Raw genomic sequence first — 21,995 nt, 5'->3', positions numbered from 1 at the left:
TGCCTGTCTTTATATGGCTTGCAAGCTAAGAACAGCTTTTACATTATTAAATGGTTGAATAAAGATCAAAAGAAGAAGATTTCACAGCATGAAAACTTAGATGAAATTCAGTTTTTCTGGCATAGCCATAGTCATTTGTTTACATGTTGTGTGTGGCAAAGTTGTGCCACAGTGACAGAGTTGGGTAGATGAACAGGGACCTTAGGGCCTTTGAAGTGTAACATATTTATGATCTGGCGTTTTTACTGAAGTGTAACATATTTATGATCTGGCGTTTTTACTGAAATAGTTTGCTGACCCTGGTCCATGTCTTTATCATGTCACTTATGAGTACCTAAAAGTCTTAGTGTTTATAACAGAACAATTTTTAAGACTTTTTATTTATTTTCATCATATTATTTATCTTCATCATTAACTAAGAATAATTTAACATGCAGAGATTTGTTTTTATACAGAGTATGTGTGGCGTTAAAATTTTTGCATAAATATTCGTTCACTACCAGGTCCTCCCCGCTACCTGCACCCCCTTTCACTTAATAGCCCTCAATGGCAGATAATCTGGGACAGTTGCCAAATATTAGAGAAAAATTCATGGAGATAAATAAAAAATTCTGTCTTCAAATTGGGCACAAATTGCCATTAATTCATTTTAATAGAAGAATACCTCAGTCCTTCCGATTCCTTGGAACCTGATAATCTTAGAATAAATTTGAAAATTAGGAAGAGATTTTTTTTTTTTTTTGGAGCACCTTCACTAAACTGAGTTTTTCTAAGACAGAGATTGTGTTTTATTCATTTTTATATTTGTAGCACTTGACATAGTACCAGCACATAGCAACCATTAATACGCTTGAATTAAGGCCTACCACTGAAAATTATCCCATAGTCACTTTGACATACTATTAATAAATGCTATAATTTTATTGCCATGTCTTGAAAAATCATATACTGGTTTTAGTCAACATTACCATAAAAATGTCTCATCCATGTTCTAATAAATATTCTTTTCTCTTTGAAGTTCTTATGAGTTAATATCTGTTCATTTAAAGAAACCGAAATTTGGGGCACCTGGGTGGCTCAGTCGGCTAAGCATCTGACTTCGGCTCAGGTCATGATCTTGCGGTTCGTGGGTTCGAGTCCCACATCAGGCTCTGTGCTTACAGCTAGCCCAGAGCCTGGAGCCTGCTTCTGATCCTGTGTCTCCCTCTCTCTGACCCTCCACTGCTCACGCTGCCTTTCTCTCTCTCTTAGAAATAAATAAAACATTAAACAAAAAAGAAACTAAAATTTATTTAAATATTTTCTTTCTTTTTTCTTTACATTAGGAATCTGAAGAACTTTCTTCTGATGAAGAGATGAAAATGGCAGAGATGAGACCGCCATTAATTGAAAGCTCTATTAACCAGCCAAAAGTTGTAGCTCTTAGTAATAACAAAAAAGGTTAGATATTCAAAGCACTAAGAATAGAAATGAGCTGAATTTCTCAAATTTATAAATTTTTTTGAAATAAATTTCACTAAATGTCATTATGTTATTTAAACACTTTTTAGAAACAATTTTTAAAACATGCATTTCTAAAAGGTGTCTTCCTTATCTCTCTTGTTTTTAAAGAAAAATCTTGTGAGATATTTTCTCTTCCCTCATATATGTTTACTTATAAGGTCATGGGCTTTACAGGTACACAAGCCTTGATTATGATTTCATTTCTACCACTTATTTTGCTATGTAATCCTTGAGCTACTTAATTTTATTCATATGAACTTACCTGACTTGACATGCATACAGTGAGGCTAATGAAGGAGTTTGTGAGTATCAAATGTATTAGATTATTCAATGTACTCAGATCTAGCATAGTACCTGATGTAGAAGAGATGCTTATTGTTATTTTATCTGTCCGAGAATTGTTTTTCAAACCTTCCCCACACCCTAGCCATTTTTCATGTAATACAGAATCTCAGGCTCTTCTTAGAAATGAAAGGAAATTTGAAGGATATCTATCCCTTCCTTTCATCCTTCCCTCACTTCTCCCCATAAGTGCCTGACCTGGTCTATAGTATCTCCACCAAATATTCATCTAGTCTTTGCCTTTATGGCATTAATGAAACTTACTTTCCAGGTAGCCCTTAGATAGTTTAGGTTTCATGATAATAGTGGTACTGATATTTGAGTACTTAACTAGTTACTGCTTATTACTATGCTGAATATTTTACATATTACTATCTAACTGTCACGAGGTAGAAGAAGAAGATTATATCTAGGAAAGAACTCACCTACCATCTTGTTTAACGATGTTTTAAAAATTAAAAATCTAGCGCCCACATATCTTAAAATCGAAGATCCTGAGCCCCACCTACTATTACTGCCAACTATAAACACAAATTCAGACCAATTGAATTGTTCTCCTAAAATACTTGGAGCAGGAAAAATGTCTTTAATTCATACAGTCTCCTGTGACTATATATACTGTTTCCGTGATTTGGGTAGAATTGCATTAGTTAAAAACAGCCTGTAGGGTTGTAAAAATACTGTCAACTATCTTTTTTTTGTTTTATTATTAAGTAAGCTCTGTGCCCAACTTGGGGCTTAAAGTCATGACCCTGAGATCCAGAGTTGCACGCTCCACCACCTGGACCAGCTAGGCACCCAAGTTATTATCTTTTCATTATTACTTTAAAAAATACTTTTTAATAGTACCTGCCTCTAATTGAATATTAATATTATCTACTTCTGATTATATAAAAAAACAAACGCCATTTCATATATTGATAGTTTATTTTTCATATCCAGTTATTTAAAATGGTTGAAAAACAGGAAAACAGAGCTCACCCTGTGAAAACTCCTTTATTGGATTTTTTTTTTAATTGTATTGCTCATTTTTATTTTCATAATAGATGAAAACAATTATATACGTGTATGAAATAATTTTTTCCCCGGATAAATTTACGTAGACTGTGAACTGCCTGTTTATTCTTTATTATTGTGACTTTTTTTTTTTTTTTTAAATTTTAATGCTTTATTTCTAGGAGAGAGAGAGAGAGAGACAGCGTGAACAGGGGAGGGTCAGAGAGAGAGGGAGACACAGACTCTGAAATAGGCTCCAGGCTCCGAGCTGGCAGTCAGCACAGAGCCCGATGCGGGGCTCGAACCCACGAACCGCGAGATCATGACCTAAGCGAAAGTCGGACGCTCAACCGACTAAGCCACCCAGGTGCCCCTATTGTGACTTTTTAAAGTCGTGAATGAGGGGGCGCCTGGCCGGTTTAGTCGATAGAACATCAACTCGATCTCTGAGTCATGGGTTCAAGGCTCATGTTGGGCATAGAGCCTACTTTCAAAAGATTAACGGTAACTGAGTGGAAGAGCCATAGTCACTGTAACTAACTGATGGCCTTAAAAAAACATTGTGTAATATCATCTTGGTAGTAGTAAAAACTAAATCAAATTCTGGGTAGCCTTAACATAGGTTATATTTGTCAAAAACTAAAGGTATCACAAATTTTAAGTTTTTTAATCTTTGTGTGTATTAAGGCTGAATTTTGAGAAGTGGCCTTGGTTATCTTTTTATCTGTATAAATTTTTATATATTTGAACCAGAACAATATAAATGCCATTTGTCATCACGTCAAAGTATTAAACACAAATTCTTAGTGACTTTATCAACGGCTTAACTTTTTTTGTTTCAGATGATACAAAGGATACAGATTCTTTATCAGATGAAGTTACACACAATAGCAATCAGAATAACAGCAACTGTTCTTCTCCATCTCGGATGTCCGATTCAGTTTCTCTTAATACTGATAGTAGTCAAGATACCTCACTCTGCTCTCCAATGAAACAAACCCATATTGGTATTAATTCCAAAATCAGGTTTGTGAACATCTTAACAGAATAATTTATTTGTACAATAGAGATAATAAGGCAAATAAATATATAGACTAAAACAAAAGATTTCACAAATTAATATTATAGAAGTCGTTCAGATAGTATATGATTTCTTCCCCATTTTACTACTTAGCTTTTCTACTTTTCCATTTTAAATTAGTTTTTTAATTTAAAAGAAGGAAAGAAGAGGGGTGCCTGGCTGGCTTAGTTCCAACAGCTTGTGACTCCTGATCTCAGCGTTGTGGGTTCAAGCCTCACATTGGGTGTAGGGATTACTAAAAAATAAATAAATAAACTTTAAAAAAATAAATGGGGAAGAAAAGATTTAAAATATTCTAATTCTCTTCATAAAAAAGTTGAACACTTTTACAGTATTTGCAGGTATTATAACATAAACAGCTTGTTTGGAGTTACTCAAGTTGAAATAGGTATTTTTTAGATACTCATTTTGGGGGAGTGTCATTAAAGGACATTCAGTACTGTTAATTACTTCTGTATCTTTGACTTAAGACTTAACTTTGTAGGTCAGACTGTCTAAAACAAGACTTAATTCCTATAGGCTGAAATTAGCTGAAGTTTAAAACAGTTGTTATTTGGGCTCTTAATATATTCGGCTATCAAAATAAGACTGTTGTTTTACCTTCATGTTTTATCAGCTAGGTGCTTATTAGAAAGATTTGGGTTTCTACTGAACCCAAAGCTTATTGTGTGAATATTGTTAACTACTGTTTAGAGGCAAATGCTTCCTAAGTTCCAGGCATAGTTAAGTCAAATTTTATATGTATTGATTTGAACTATTATGAAAGGAAAATGAATTTTATGTCTCAAAATGAGTTTAACTATTACATAGTGTAATTGTGATTGTTTATATCTATTTTCTGAATTTGAGGCTAGGACTTAGTGTGGTAAAGTAATAATTTTTATAACCTCTAAGATATTAACATACTGAGAAATTTCTTGAATAATAAAATGTTACTGATATTTGTTGGGAATTAGTTGAGTATTTTATAAATTATGTTTTTTATATAATGATATAAAGGCTAAAAAAGGGTATATCCACATCTTTCTTTGTTGTATTTCTAAATATATGGTCTGTTACCTAATGGGAGGATCAATACTAAGGAATATTTGTTGAAACATAACATATTTGTGTGAAATAGAAGTAGGTTTATTTATTTCCACTCAGTAGAAATAAAATGTTTTCTATAATTCTGGAAGAGCACATTTATAAATATTTGTCAAATATAATGAAGTCATTTAGAAGTCATTAGATCTAGTTTTGCTTTTCATCTTCACATTATTTTTTGAATGTTGCATTGTTTAATTTTTTTAAATCAACATACAGTAAAACTGACAACTGACTTTTTGTTGAGTTCTGTAAGTTTTTTTAGTATTGTTGACTTTCTTTACATTTTGTAGATCTTTGAGTAATTGTTTAGTTCTTAACTTTTATAATTTATATATTTGAATCTAATAAATACTTAGTTAATTATTAATTACAGTTAATAATAATTCATTAACTGTGGTTAATAATGTAAGGTTTCAGAATTTGTAAAAATGGTTTGTGCTCTTCACTCAATTCAAGTTATTGCCTTTCCATGTATCTACCCATCTTTCAAGCATTTCATGGGTTTAGCACATTCGTGGAAAGGTGCATAAGTCCATTTTTCTTCACTGTTTAGCCTTATTAATCTATATTGTGACAAAGTGGTGATATTGATTATCTGTGAATTTTCATGTTTTACTTGTCTCCATTTAATGTAAATCTACATTACTTGATTATTCAATGATGTTTTAAAATAACATACTTGCTAATAAATGACTTTTGTCTTTGACTCCCATCAGCTCTTTTAACCTTGTGTAGCTACACATAAATTAGTTATTAAAATTTTATGTTACCAAGAAACTGGGCTTTATGATGCTTATGATAAAATTATCTTTGTTTTAGGCAAGAAGATGAAAATTTTAACAGCCTTTTACAAAATGGAGATATTTTAAATCATTCAACAGAAGAAAAATACCAGGTTCATGATAAAAAGGATTTTAATTTACCTGAATATGATTTGAATATTGAAGAGCGATTAGTTCTTATTGAGAAAGGTGTTGACTCAACAGCCACGTCTGATGAATCTCACAAATTAGACCATATCAATATGAATCTTAATAAACTTGTAACTAATGATACATTTCAACCAGAAATAGTGGAAAGATCCAAGACACAAGATATAGTGCTTGGAACGGACTTTTTAAGCATTAATGCTAAAGGAGAAGCTGAGCACTTGGAAAATGGAAATAAGTATCCTAATCTGGAATGTGTAAATAAGGCAAATGGACACTCTGAGGAAACTCCACAGTCCCCTAGGAGGACAGAACCACAAGACACCGAGTCTTCTGTTGATATGGGTATTTCCAAAAGCACTGAAGATCTTTCCCCCCAGAGAAGTGGGCCAGTTGGATCTGTTGTGAAATCTCATAGTATAACTAATATGGAGACTGGAGGACTAAAAATTTACGACATTCTTAGTGATAATGGACCACAGCAGCCAAGTACAACAGTTAAAGTAGCATCTACTGTTGATGGAAAAAATATTGTTAGGAGCAAGTCTGCTACACTTTTGTATGATCAACCATTGCAAGTATTTACTGGTTCTTCCTCATCTTCTGATTTAATAACAGGTACAAAGTCAATTTTCAAGTTTGATTCAAATCATAATCCTGAAGAGCCAAATATAATAAGAGGCCCCTCAGTAAGTGGCCCACAATCTACACCTCAAATATATGGTCCTCCACAATATAATATCCAGTATAGTAGCAGTGCTGCAGTCAAGGACACTATGTGGCACAGCAAACAAAATCCCCAAATAGATCATGTCAGTTTTCCTCCTCAGCGCCTTCCTAGATCAGAGAGCATGGAAAGTCACAGTTATGCTAAACATTCCGCCAATATGAATTTCTCTAACCATAACAATGTTCGAGCTAATACTGGATACCATTTACATCAGAGACTTGGCCCAGGAAGACAAGGGGAAGTGTGGGCCATCTCACCAAATGACCGACTCATTCCTGGAGCAACTCGAACTACAATTCAACGACAGAGTAGTGTGTCCTCTACAGCTTCTGTAAATCTTGGTGAGTCAGGTCCCACAAGGCGGGCCCAAATTCCAGAAGGAGATTATTTATCATACAGAGAGCTACATTCAGTGGGAAGAACTCCAATGATGTCAGGATCACAGAGACCTCTTTCTGCACGAACATACAGCATCGATGGTCCAAATGCATCAAGGCCTCAGAGTGCTCGACCCTCCATTAGTGAAATACCGGAGAGAACTATGTCAGTTAGTGATTTTAATTATTCACGGACTAGTCCTTCAAAAAGACCAAATGCAAGAGTTGGTTCTGAGCATTCTTTATTAGACCCTCCAGGAAAAAGTAAGGTTCCTCATGATTGGCGAGAGCAAGTACTACGACACATCGAGGCCAAAAAGTTAGAAAAGGTAATTAAATATGAGTTTTTCATTTTCCTCTCTATGAATTTCTTTCTTAAAAATATTTTTTTGTTTTTAAACAAGGTAAAACAAGATTCTCTGAATTACTGAATATACACTTCACATTTCAGAAGTTTTTTCTTAGTGTTTACAATAGAGTCTAAGTTTAGACTTAACCAGACTCCAACTGAGATGATAGTATATGCTTCTTTTCTGTCTCTTATTCCCCAGTGTTTTCTAATGAGCTTAAATTCAGTGCCTTTGTTTATGTGTGTATCTCTTTTAGATTCTACTACACATACTGTATATAATACGTATATACAGTGTGTACCTCTTTTTAGCATTTTTTGACCTCCTGCTCTCATCTATTAATAATTGTTATATAAGTATGTGTACAAAAATGGCAGTTTACTATATAGTTAGAAGAATAATAAGAAATATAAATGTAAATATTTTACCTAAGATTTTTTTTCCCAGTGAATGTTGAAAGACTAACACCGTCACTGACATAGATGGCTTCTGGCATGGCATTTATTCTTGACTTTTTTGAACTCCATTTCTGACTTCTCTGATCTCATGTGTCTGTCACTCTAATTAAGTTTCGAAATGATTGGTAAAATAACTTAGGCTCATCTTCAGTTTAACTTCATAGTAGATGTCAGTTTTTGAAAGGAGTTAAAATTTTCAAAAATTATGTAAAACTGAAATTATTGTCACAGCTCTGTGGCTCAAGTGTATAAGGCACATTTTTAAAGGTGTAGTTTCATCTCTTTCAGTAGATCATACTCAAGAATTTTCTTACCTATGTTTATTAAATGTGTTTTTAAAAATAGCTAAATGTACACAACTTCAATTAGTCATTTAAAAAAATTCCTTAGTTCTGATTTTTCTGAAGTAAACTCCTAAAATATGATTAGTACCATGTATCAATTCACATTGAACCTCTGTCTATCACTGTTAGCTCTTTTCGATGCTGTCTTCTCAACTTTAAATAGCTGAGCATCTAATGCATTTAGATGGCAAGCTCATTCTCATCCATTTGTTTCGGCTGTAACTACATATTATTGGCTCTTTGAACTTGTGTGCTTTTTCTAAGGAATTTGCACATTTCTTAAGCAGAGGAATACCACAACTGTCCCATAAATAAACTTCTGGAGATGATATGGAATTGGAAGGAGAGAGGGCTATAGTTTTTTTTGAGAAGGAAGAGGCTACAGTTAAGTTGATTGAGTTATGAGGCTATCTAGTGGTCCAGAAAATAAATGAGAAATGTATCGATGGAATTGTGACAAAGGCAAGAATTCAAGAGACAGTTTTGAAACAGACTTTATAATATCTAACTCATGATTGGAATATTCCTCGAATAATAAGTCTTTGAAAAAAAAGGGATTAAGCTTGAGTAGTACCTTGAATGACCAGTTGTTGGGATTGCCAGAATAGAGGATAAGTAGCAGATTTGGGTGAAAAGATGAGTTTGATTATCTTTATATACTATAGAGTTGACATCTCGCCTGTCTGATGGAGATACATCAAGACTTTAGTAAATAGGAAGCAGGTAGCAGTTACCTCTTTGCCTTTTATATTTAGAAATTTGCCATACAACTGCTTGAAGAGCACATGACTGTAGTTTCCCTCTTGTGCCCACGGGTAATTTAGAGGTGAAAATTAGTCTAGGAAATTAAGAAAAGCCTTGTGAGGACACAGAACAACATGATTTAGACTACAAACTTGAAAACCTTGGTTAAAAATGGTGGAGGGGGTTGGAAAAATCTGTTTGCTCCTCTGCAATTCCTCTTCCTCCCCCAAATATGATTCTGATGGCATGGTGGATGTTAGAAAAATTTCCCCAGGGGATTTCACAATGCCCACCCTCCCTTTAGAAGTAAGTCCTCATATCAGAAGTTGCTCCTTTGCCCAGCTTAGTTGTTTGGCATTAGTACAATAATTAGACAAGTTGAAGCTTGCTTGGTTTTTAAACCTTGTAGTAGTAACCTTCCTTCCTGCCCCTGCAACAAACAAACCTGGAACCCAAACATATAAATATTTGACCTCCTGCTTCTCAAGACTTATTTAATTAAAACCAATGATTCTGATAAGCACTCAACCAGAATATGATTCATATAACATGAAAGTTTCCACATTCAGTTGCTGTTACACAACTATTAGCATGTAATGAACAGCAGTGTCCAGGACATATTCCTTAATTGAGCTCTGCACAGTGTGTTGTGTTGTAACAGGGTTCAGTTTTATGTAGACGTCTATGCACAACCCTGAATTAAAAACCAGACCTCTTCTGAGCTTCAGCTTTTTTAATCAGTGAAATATTTACAAAAACCTTACATATGTTCAAAGACAACAGAAAAACTTTGATTCCGGGATCTACATATCTAATGATATGTAGTCATTTGCGCCATTCAAGTTAAGAACATGTTAAAATTGGGTGTAACAAATGAGTGTGTGTTGTTTATGTTGGGGTACGGTGTTGTGTGTGTAATTTCTTTATTTTTACATGCTAATCAGATGTTTATGAAGCCTCTGAATTGCCACTGCCAAATCCGTATTGTTTGTGAAATGGTCTGGGAAGTATAGGTGTGGCCTTTTACATTTAACTTTTTCTTTCCTCGTTACTTTGGTTACTTGTTACTTTGGAATCCACAAAATAACTAAAAGTGTGCATTGTAATTTTATAGATCTCTTTCATTCTGGAATGGCATATTAATGTTTCTTGATATTAGAGATCACTTCATAATCTGGAGAAAGTATATATGTAAGACGTTGCTGTATTTCTTGATAGTAAGCCATACTTGCTCAGAGTGTAGTTACTCTCAGTTTAACTGTAAGACCGTCCAATATTCAGGGACAGCATTTAACAGCTCTGGGAATAAACAAGCAGGAACAATGAAAATCACGCATTGTCTTTATTGAGGTACATTTTTCAGGCAGCTCTGGGATTAGTGATTGGGTCATTCATGTAAACTCAATCTGTAGGAAGATTCCATCAGTGGTTCTTTAAGTTTAAGCAGCAAATGCCACTACCAACTCATAAAATCTTAAGTATCTATTTGAATGGGAAATTTTTTTTACAAGTACATTTTCTAGGTTTTTTTTTTTCTTCTGGTAATTGTAGAGCGGTGAGAGTCTTATAAATGCTATATATGAAAATTTTGTGTGTATGTTCAATTTTTTTTCTAATGTAAGACATTTTTCTAAATGTAGAAGGTAATTTTTTTTTTTTTGAGATGGTAATGGCCAAAAGAAAAGAAAGAAATTGCAGTGGCCAAAAGCCAAGTGTTCTTTGCAGATGATATTTTGTGCTGTGTATGTATGTTTAAACTTAAACTCTCCATTTATATGATAATATAGAGTTGATTTTCTATACAACGAAGCAGACTCTAGAAATCCATTTTGACTTAGAAATAACTGGTTCTTGTATATCTTTATAGAGAAGTCAGCTTGTATTTCATATAGAACTACTCATTTATACTTACATTTAGGTTTGACATCAATTCCTGTTTTCTCCAATAAGATGTATTAGGAGTAAAGGAAATAATTGCATTGTTAAAAGATACTGTGTGTTGGTACTTTCTTCTTTAATGTTTAAACATGTGAATGGTTGGATTTACATGTATTTTATGTGTATATGTGTATGTTGTCATGTAAATAATACGGTAAATAGTGCCAATTTCTTGCAGTGGCACTGAAAATTCAATGCATGATACTCCTGTGTGATATTGGGGTTACTTATAAATATGTCTGTGTACATAACATGTCTTGTGAATTTTGCATGCTACACTAATATCTGTTAAATCTGTCCCCTCTTTATTCAGAGCATGCTGTCAAGGTCCTTTAATTCCAATTTTACTGCTGTAAGCAACTTTCACTATGGCAGCTCTAGGGATCTGCATGGCAGCCAGGGCAGCCTTGCCTTGAGTGTTGCAGACGGAAGAGGTTCTGGTGGGCACATTTTTCGAGTGAGTACCTGTAGTAGACCAGTACTTTTAGTACATGGAAGAGAAAAAAAGACCCCACATTTTAATGCTGTCATGTTTTTAGAAAATATGTTTTCAATGTGGGTTAGATACCTTGATAACCTTCTGGTTCTTCCATGGCTTAGTTCTAAAACTTTATGCAAAGCCAATTTATATTTATCTCTTAAGTTTCTCTGGCCATAAGCTAAGGATGTGGTCTGCTCTTGTTTATGTAAATAAGGGTGAGCCATAGGAATAACTGAAAGGGTTTTTTTTTTAAATTATTATGCTTTGTAATGTTTTCTCTTAATAAAATTAGCTGACTGTCCTTAAATCAAGGTTTAAGGCTATGTGATATATAGTACACAGTGGGGTTGTGGGGAAGAATATTTTTACTTTAGTGATTGAGAATTGGCAGATGAGAAGCACTGCCTGGAAGTGAGTTTAATCACAGTTTGCTGAATAGGATAAATTTGAGACTGGAGAAATTCTAATACCAGTGAAAAGGCAAAACCTAAATCTTTTTTTAATGGTTAATAGTCATTAACAGCTGCTATTTATTTATTTATTTATTTATTTATTGAGAGAGAGAGGGAGAGAATCCCAAGCAGGCTCCTCGCTCAGTGCAGAGCCCAACACGGGGCTCATTCCCACAAATCGTGAGACCACAACCTGAGCTGAGACTAAGAGTTGGACATTAAACCGACGGAGCCACCCAGGTGCCCCAATGGCTTATTCTTTTTATGAAAGTTAAGGGTAGGGGTTAAGAATGGCAGAGAAGAAGAAAGAACAGAATAACTGGCATGTCTCTACTTTTAAGATTTTCCTCTTCATAACAACTTGAAGTGTAGCATGGCCTCTAAATAAATATTTCCTTTTCCCCCTTTCCTTCCATTCCAATAAGGTTTTTCTCCTCTTATAGCCTTACTTGTCTCCTCCCCATAGTTTGATTTTCGTGTTGACTCTACTTACTTCTGGGTCCTTTGTTTTTTCCTGAGGGTCTCCACCGTCTTTATAATACATAGCAGGCTTTGCTCTGCTCTGATGTGTTCTAAGGCAAGAGCCATCTCCTGGCTTCATTCTGCTGTGGCTGGGCCTCACACTTGTTGCTCTGCCCTCTGTCACCTGCCACCACTTGGTTTCCATGTTATAGTGATAGCAATTATTTTGTAATTTATCCCTTTGAAATGAGGAGAGAAGGGTGATAGCTATTAAGCCTTGCATTTCTGGTACTCTCTACAACTGAAGCCCGAAGAGTGGACGGACACAAGAGACTTTTATTAACTCAGGGGTGATCTTTATAGTCATCTGGAACAATTGTTTTTTCTAAATTCTTGTACAGTAATATTTTCTTGTTATTCTTAAACTCAGAACCTTTGAGTCTATTGCATTTTACTTTTTCATTGAGTTTAAACTTCAGGCAGTGACCTAAGTTGATTACTGTGGATTCTGAAAGCACATCTCAGAAATGAGGAAGGAAGGCAAAATATTTGTTGCATAAATACACAAAATTAGATCAAACCAAATCTAAAAATGCTAATCCATGCTTTGAACGAGCAACTAACTACATATGATAGCTCTGTTGCAGATAAAGTTTATAAGATTAAATTACAAGCCCTTAGGTTTTTATGTATCCTGTGGCATATCATAATGAAGTAGATTTCAGATTATTTTTCAATATGATGATGTAGTTTGTATATCTGTGTTACTAGCCACATACCATTTTGAAAGTTAGAGTAGTGCTATTTATCACAATTCATTTAGTTTTCAAGAATATAGCTAGATGTGTTTAGGACTAAATTAAAATGAAAAGTACAGGCATCTTTCTCCCCAGTATATTTGTAAAAAATGTTCAGAGATAATGAGATGCTGAGTCTGTCCTTTCTGTAAAGCTATCAATGAGGTAAACTAGAAGGATATTATTTGACATATAAAAATATGAACTCTAGTTAATTTTAAAAGTGTTTCACCAAACAATTGGTTTTGAAATACTGAGCTGTCTAATACTACTCTGATACAGTTAAGTTAAAGTGAATTTTATAAGATTGTATATTTATTAATACTACTCATCATTAAAAAGAAAATCCCACGTGGCCCCGTGCTATTAAAAGAATAGCAATTGTTGTTGTTGTTGTTTTTTTTACCACAAAAACCCCAGAATCCTTTTAATGTACTTAACAAGAGTATGTTTTAGTGCTCTTAAATTTTGGGACTCTTAATTTAATTGTTCACAGTATTAAAAGCTAGATATTATTCTAAATAAAACGAAAAGCATTATGAATAGCCTAACAGTGTATATTAAAAGTACTAATAATTTTTCCAGTTTTATTGAGATATAATTGACGTTTTAGTATTAGTCCAAAGTATATATCATAATTTGATATACGTATATATTGTAAAATGACTGCCACAACAAATTTAGTTAATGTCCATCGTAAAGGTACGGATATTGAAGGCAGTTATGATGGTGATGTTTGATTCGGTTCTTCATCTTTCCGTGAGCTAGTAATATTTTTTCCTAATCTTTCAAGTGTCATCATCATTTTGGTTTCACATCTTAAAGAATATTGTTTGTTTACTTTTTATTTTCCTCTCATGTGAAGCACCCCCAGACATCCTGTCCAGGAGATCCTTGTCAAGATGATCTCTTCATTTCAGGACAGCCGAACTACTCATCAGCTACACTTAGTCACAGAGATGTTGCTCCAGACAGCTTGATGAAAGTAGGTGCTCAGGAAACAAATGAACACATCTCTTTGAACTTACTGTTTTGCAGCTTTTAAACTGGAAATATGTATGCTTTAACACTGAAAATAATTTTTTGAGGACTTTTCCTCCTTGATTAGTAAAGATTTTTTAAAAACTAATTTAGAAATCTGAAATGTGTTTTTACTCTGTTATTTCTTAGTTTAGTCCATGATTTTTTTCCACACTTGAGAATCACTTTGTTTTTCATTTCTCTACAATCACCTTCATATCTTATTGTTTCAGTCAGAGCCCATTTGGCATTCCTGATAATAAACCTTTTGGAGAATTAAAGATGAACCTGCCTTAAATTCCTCATTTGAGGATATTTTACCATTACTAAAGACATTTTAAAATTCCTTAAATAAAATTAGAAATACCTTGAAAGACTTTTGCATGTGATAGATGATGATTGTATTCTTGATACTTTTGTTACTAAAGCATCACTTACTCACAGATTTTACTTTCTTGTCAACCAATACCAGATACATAATTACTTTCTTTAATATTCTCTCTCAGCTATTCTTCTCTTAACTAATTCCGTATCCCTAATATAACAATTATGAAGCATATAAAAACTTTTGCATTGTTCTTGAGAGTAGGAACCCAGACATATAACATAAATTCATACATATCTATTTATTTTACCCTTTTTTTCTGTTTTTCTTTTAATTTAGCTATATTAACCAGTTTCTTTTTTCTTTTTAATATCAATTTTGTATTTTAAGTTACTGGGTTTGTTTTCATACTTTAATTCTCCTGAGCCATCTGCTAATGATAGCTTATTTTATTCCATGGGTATGTTTAATATTGTTGTAAAGTGTCAGGCACAGCTAAGAATCTAGGTGCCTAAGAGTCTTAAGCATGGGTCAGATGCAGTTACTGTTTGGAATATTTTCCCTAAGAGAAAGGTATTGAATCTGCACATAGGAATAAATGATATAAAGTGGAGAAAAACAAGTGCTATCTGCTGAGTTGTGTATAAGTAATAAAATAACAACACATTAAAGTACTCCTGGGCAGAGTAATTGCTTCAAATCCTCAAAGTTCAACTACTAAGCAGCCGCAATTTTTTAAAAAAGATATAAGGATAATAAACTACCTCATTCTCTTTTTCTCTAGCCAGTGTAAAATTTGTCATAGAGTAGGATCTTCTTTGTGCTCTGTTTAAAAACTCCCATGTAAGTTTCCAAACTTGAAAAATAACCAAGTTCTCAAATACATCACAGTGAAAAGGTAACTTTTTTTTAAAGTAAAAATCTTTACAAAAGAGAGACTTCTTTGTTTCCTTCAACAGAGTTCATGTAAAAAGAGCATGTAGTTCTGAAACAATTGCCATAATTTTTTCCCCGAACTTCTCTACTTTGGGATAATTTTAGGAGAATGAGGCTCAATATTTATCTCACAGTTTTTCTATAATTGTGAATGGGATCACCTTTTTATTAATAATCAACAATGAAATTTTAAATGATTGAATAGCTTAAAAGTATTTCCTCTTCTATATATAAATCTCTTTGTATGCAAATATTTATAATACAAATGTAAACATTTTTCATAAAGATTTCTTATACTGGGGCACCTGGGTGGTTCAGTCTTTTAAGCGTCCAACTCTTGATTTCCACTCAGGTCATGATCTCACAGTTTGTGAGATTAAGCCCCACGTTGGGTTCTGCTCTGACAGTGTGGAGCCTGCTTGGGATTACTTCTCTCCCTCTCTCTCTGCTCCTCCCCGTTCACACTCTCACTTGCTCTTTCTCAAAATAAATAAAAAATTCCTCATAGTGACATAACAGCCACATTTCCACAAAGGTGACATTAGAAATTCAGATTCATTCTAAACAATGAGAAGCATTAAAACAAGGATAATTCTTTAACAACAAAACAAGTATCTCAAATCTTTTTGTGTAGCTTGTGAAAAGTAAAGTAGAATGTCAAGCTTAATTTTTATGGTTAATATTTTACGGAACTAACAGAGAATTTAAAAGTTGCTAACTAATGCACACACACACACAAGGGATAAAATCGTTTCCTACTATATTTGTACTTGTTAATTCTGGAAACAAAGGAATAAAAGCAGAAAATATAGTCAGAATAATCCAAAAAATCTACCACAAAACATTACTTTTGGTCAGAAGAAAACATGAAAAAATACATCTTCTGTGTCTGTGTGAGATGGGAAAGTTTACCCTTTTTCTTGGCTTAAATTTTAGTTTTGAGATAATCACCATTTACTGTTATTGTAAGAAAGATAGGTCCATGCATACCAAATAGAAAAACAAATAATTTTATGATACCTTTTATTTGAAACTTTAAAGAGTGAGAATCTATCTGCCAAGGACTCAGGGAAATTTAGAATTAATAGCCTTATTTTCTTCTAAAATGAGAAAGAATAGTATAAGTGTCTTGATAATGTGTGATTTAGAATGTTACACTTTAGTGCTTTTGTAATACTCCAAGAAGAAAATCCAACTATTTGTAATAAGACATGATTATCGGTCATTTTAAGACACTTCGTGTTTCTCTTAGATGCCTTTGAGTAATGGACAGATGGGCCAGGCCCTCAGGCCTCAGGCAAATTATAGTCAAATACATCACCCCCTTCCTCAGGCTTCTGTGGCAAGGCATCCCTCTAGAGAACAACTAATTGATTACTTGATGCTGAAGGTGGCCCACCAGCCTCCATATACACAGCCCCATTGTTCTACTAGACAAGGCCATGAACTGGCAAGGCAAGAGGTAAGAACAATCAAGAATATTTGAAATACGAAACTAAGCTCTTAATGTACTTGATAGGTTTTTTAATTATTAGCAGTAAATCCGTGTAGAATTTTAACATAGTTATTACCATTTTGTTTAAAGGTGTGGTTTCATGTTAAGTTTATAAGGTGTCAGACTTATGTTTAACTTGACTCTATGATCTCCCATGTTCTGATTAATTGACATAGGATTTGGTATTTTGGATGTGATTATTTTTTAACTAAGGTGGTTGCTTATCCAAAACCATTTGCTAATACTGCAGTAATCAGACCTTCTTTAGGAATATGAATAGTAGACCATGAAACATGACTGGCATGTTATGGTTTACTATTGTTAATTGACATGGAGAGTTTGAAATTTGACCGTAGTCTGATGCTCAAACTACTCTGAGCATTAAATCTTAAAAAGTAGTACTTAAACAGTGGCTAATCATACATTTATATATTTTGATAGTTTATTGATAAAATAATATTATTAGAAACTTAGGTAAAGAACAGATGCTTTATTCATTTTGCTTTAGTCTCTGGGGAAAGGGAGTGTTTTACAGCATGTTTAGTTCTTGATCTTTTTTTATAATATGGTTAGGGTTGATCATCAACCCTAACATCTTGCGAGCATATAAACAGATTCAGGAAATGAATCCAACAACCAGCCAGGGATTTTTAAATATCTTATGAAACACCCAGTACACAGAGATATTATGTAATTTAGATATTTTACAAATGGAAACTGTTCATAAAGTACATGTCTTGTATGTATGCTCTTTATCATTAAAATCCATGATATCAAAAAAAAATAGAACATAGGGTCAACATTAATCGATTGCCTGTCCTTGTAAAACAGCAGTAGATCAAGTTAGGAGCTATGCTTTATAATCTCAGCTGTGTGCCTTTAACTCACTAACTCATTAACATGATATTCCATGTTGTTGTTTCCCTTCATCTGCCTGAATATTTATTTTAGATGAATCTTTATGTATTTTACCAATAGTTAAATACTGTGTGTAGCTTCTTCTGAGATAGTAGTAATAGTTTATTTTCATATTTACTCAGATTCGAGTGAGAGTTGAAAAGGATCCAGAACTTGGATTCAGCATATCAGGAGGTGTTGGGGGCAGAGGAAATCCATTCAGACCTGAAGACGACGTGAGTTTGCTTATATGTCCTTGAGATACCCATAAGGTTTTATTCATTAATCTAACAGTTACTTGTATAAATCGAGATAGACATCACCTTTTTTATTTCTCTCTGTATTGTTTAGCTTTTTGTTTTGAAATATGATCATTTCATATTAATTGTTTGAGGAAAGGAAATTAAACCCCCAATTTTAAATGTTCATAGTATTGTGAAGTGAGTTTTAAATTTTGTTACTGCTTTTCTGCACATCTGTAGGATAACTCCATCACTTTAATGAAAAACACTATACTTAAGTCAAAATTATCAGCACCAAAAAAACATTGGGTTGTGACAGTATTCACAGAGAACAAGGAGAAAACTTGTACTGTTATTCAAATGTTTGCATACTGTTAAGGAAAAATAGTTCCTTGTTACTCTGCTATTTATGCATCCTGTTTTCCATTAAATGTTTATCTTTTCTCTTGTTATTGAAGGGTATATTTGTAACAAGGGTACAGCCTGAAGGACCAGCGTCAAAACTATTACAACCAGGTGATAAAATTATTCAGGTAAATAAGATACATATCTTTTATTATTTTCTTAGTTTTTCATCGTATAGCATCTTCCTCACCAAGGAATTACTAAATACCATATTTTGAAAATAACTATTTTGTGAAATTTATCATTAAATATTTGTAGGTGAAAAACAGTGGCATTTCTTATAGGCTACTCTCTAATATTTTCATCATTTAAAAATATTTCTTCCTTGTACCTTGGAAAATCATATGGATATTTTTTAATACATGTTTGATGTATCCCAGCATTTTGTGTAAGTTCAGGAATGCTGCCTTCCTTAAAATAGGTTGAAAGAATCTTTTTGTTACAAGAACTAAAGAGTTTAATTCATTTAACATAGTTCTGAGTGCTTCAGTAGCACTTGTGCGTCTGGTATATAGTAAGACCTCAATAAATATTAAGCCTCAATTATAAGAAATGTAGTGTTTATCTGATGGCCCAAGGCAAGAAAAGAGTAGGCCTTGCCATCTGCTATCCTTGCATCTCGGTGACCTTATTTATATGTTATCACCTACACAGAACACCTGTCTGACACTCTGTCTTAGACAACTGCTTCCTAACATTGGGTTGCTACATAAGAATCATCTGAAAATGTAGACAAGGTGCAGATTCCTGGGTCCCACCTTCAGAGATTTTATTTCCAGAGAATTTTATTTCCCTGGGGTAGGGTCCAGGAGCCTGTGTGATGTTTTAAACTGCAAAATAATTCTTAATTTCTGCCAGGTTTGTGGACTACCCAGCAGAAATTTAAATGCACAAATGCAAAATACATTATTATGAGATGTTTCTCTGACAGACATGTTTCTTCTTTCTTCCAGGCTAATGGCTACAGTTTTATCAATATTGAACATGGGCAAGCAGTGTCCTTGCTAAAAACTTTCCAGAACACAGTAGAGCTCATCATTGTACGAGAGGTTTCCTCATAAGAAATGTGGATAAAAAGAGGCGGAAGGCAGCAAGATTTATTGGAACATATTTGCAGGGGAAATTAATATTTTGACTATTTTTATATGTAAAGAAGAACTCAAAAATTATGTTCAAATTTGTACATTAATGAAGTCATGGAACTTGTGGTTAGAGGGAAAGAACCACTGTACAGTATATAGGGGAGACTGTTGAATTCATACCATATAAAACTTCTTGTTAGGTTTTTAAACATAGCAATCAAGGCTACAAAAACAAACATATCTTGTTTTTGTATAGATCGTAGGTTTATTTTTGGATTTCATACACATGACTGAACTCTGTGCAAGGCTCTAGTTAGCCTTGATTGTAGCCCAGAGACAGATGGCAGAGCTCTCTGTCTCATAGCTTTTATGCCCTTATTTTTATTCAACTCATATTAATGTTTTTCTGCTGAAACTACTTTTTTTTTTAATGTGGGCAAGAGATTTGAAGTGTTGGTTTTTGCTATGTGCATATTGAATTGAAGAGTGAGTAGGTGAAGGTGGTGCTGGTGGGTTCACTTTCCAAGGCCAGATTAAAACCATTAATTCCTATAAAAATCTGGAAGCAAAGACTGAAAAAACAGCTGTTACTGTGTTTTTATTAATAGAATAATGCAATAAAAATGTAATGTCTTTTTAAAGAAATAAAAAAGACGATAATTGTGTTTTATGAGCTCTACAGGATCTGTTCTTGTTATAGCCATTGACAATGCATTTGCTACTGGTGATTCAATTTTTAATTTTTTAGTCACAGGAGATTTTTAACTCTACTGTAGATGCATGTCCATGCATTTTTTTGTGATATGGAAATCCTTTGATTTTTTTGCAAATGGTGGTCCTTGCAATCTGTTTTATAATTAGTACCCCGTTTTAACCTTAATTTATAATTTTTATTTTAAGCAGCAAATGAAACTAAAATGGCCAGTTTTAAGATTGTGTTGCTGTAACACAAAGTGTAAGCAGAATTAGGAAAGTCTCTCGATTTTGTTTGGTCTCACATTGCCTTGGTAAAGTAAAAGGAAACAGTACGCTTGGAGCTAGGAAACCAAAGCAAGTTTGTGAAATTGGCACAGTGATAGAGAATTGCTGTGGAGAGTTGTAGAGCAAAGGGATGGGTCCTTGAGGCCTTCCAGTGTGTAAAGGTATTCAAATAAAGGGCTGTTCCTACAGGTAACATTAAATGTGAACTCGACACTTCAGAGTCTTTAAAGGGTTTCTAAGTGTATCAGTGTAATAGAATAGTGTTTTACCACCAGCTGCCTTTGTTCCTCGTTAGTGTAACAAATATTTCATAGATGTTTATTAATTTGTTTATCCAAACCATTAATTTTATTTGTTTTTGTTCTGTCTATGTAATTAAATAAAATTTTAGTAACATGCAATGGTAAGAAATAATGCATGGTTATTTGGACCAGAAAAAAGTGCCACAGAAGACCAATAACTGTTTTTAGTCGAGGCTAGTCGGGAGCCTTTCATTAGAGCAATATTCAGTTATTGCAATTCATTTTTAATTAGTAAGAAATATAATTTTGGAATTTTTAATCTGTTATGCTTTGTTCTTCAACCTTGTTTTAATTAAGACTTTTATAGGACTAGCAAAAATGGCAACTTACATTATTTTTGCAAAAAAAGTTGGACTTCTTGTTTTCTTGCTAGTCAGAATAAATAGGCAGTAATTTTAAAAAGATGTGAACTCAAATATTGCACTTCTTTCAAAATGTTATCAATTGGTTATTGTACTGTATAGTTTTAATATTGATTGAAACCCTTTAACAACTCTTTGTAAATTTTAACTCATTTTAGTTGTTTTTCAGTACGATTTACATAGGAATTGATTTTTATGGATATAGTAGAAGAAATGTGCTGTATTTTGATAAAATTCATTTATTGTATGTGTGTTGTAATCTCTAAAAAAAAAAAATAATGACAAACAGCTTCTTTAAGACAAGCCTCAGTGTTCCCTTTATTCATAGTTTATTGTAAAATATTTTGGCACATCATTTTTTGCTGATTTCAAATTTTCAGTCACATTCTACTATTAAGAAGGAATACATGAAATAGATGTAATCGTGACTTTTTCAACTACTTTATCTTGAATCAGATACACGGAGTATAATTTTGGAAAAGGAAATAAGCCACAAAGAACCTTAAGTTAATTGTCTGCATATTTTACTGATCTATTACAAGTGCAGCAAATGTTAAATGCACTAGAATTTTATTCTCTTCTTGTTAATTAAAAAAAAAATGTTACTGCTCTTTAACACACAAAGTTGAGTGAGAAAGTTACTTACAAAGGAGTAGTAGTACAGAGCACCTGGGTGGCTCACTCGGTTAAGCATCCGACTTCGGCTCAGGTCATGATCTCAAGTTCATGGGTTCGAGCCCCACGTTGGGTTCTGTGCTGATATCTCAGAGCCTGGAGCCTGCTTCAGATTCTGTCCTCTGCCCCTCTCCTACTCACACTCTGTCTTAAAAATAAATATTTTTAAAAAACACAAAGGAGTAGTAGTAATATACAGT

At 33.5% G+C, this 21,995-nt stretch overlaps 1 protein-coding gene across 7 annotated transcripts in view; it reads left to right on the top strand.

The window, feature by feature from the left end:
• Window positions 1-20,143, top strand: part of ERBIN (erbb2 interacting protein) — a 126,991-nt gene extending 106,848 nt beyond the window's left edge. For 2 of the 7 annotated variants that reach the window (XM_039255513.1, XM_039255514.1), the window contains exons 19-27: window positions 1,326-1,440; window positions 3,684-3,867; window positions 5,831-7,376; window positions 11,195-11,338; window positions 13,939-14,058; window positions 16,607-16,816; window positions 17,890-17,982; window positions 18,447-18,521; window positions 19,347-20,143. In XM_039255513.1, coding sequence (XP_039111444.1) covers window positions 1,326-1,440; window positions 3,684-3,867; window positions 5,831-7,376; window positions 11,195-11,338; window positions 13,939-14,058; window positions 16,607-16,816; window positions 17,890-17,982; window positions 18,447-18,521; window positions 19,347-19,454 — 2,595 coding nt within the window. In that variant the 3' untranslated portion in view covers window positions 19,455-20,143. The remainder of the gene's footprint in view (window positions 1-1,325; window positions 1,441-3,683; window positions 3,868-5,830; window positions 7,377-11,194; window positions 11,339-13,938; window positions 14,059-16,606; window positions 16,817-17,889; window positions 17,983-18,446; window positions 18,522-19,346) is intronic. The other 5 variants (XM_039255515.1, XM_039255517.1, XM_039255518.1 and 2 more) reach the window with 5 other exon arrangements.
• The last annotated feature ends 1,852 nt before the right edge of the window (window positions 20,144-21,995 follow it).

The sequence above is a fragment of the Hyaena hyaena genome, unplaced genomic scaffold (genome assembly GCF_003009895.1).
Source record: "Hyaena hyaena isolate Hyena2069 unplaced genomic scaffold, ASM300989v1 scaffold_530, whole genome shotgun sequence".
NCBI lineage: Eukaryota > Metazoa > Chordata > Mammalia > Carnivora > Hyaenidae > Hyaena > Hyaena hyaena.
This window is presented reverse-complemented; position numbering and strand designations above follow the sequence as displayed.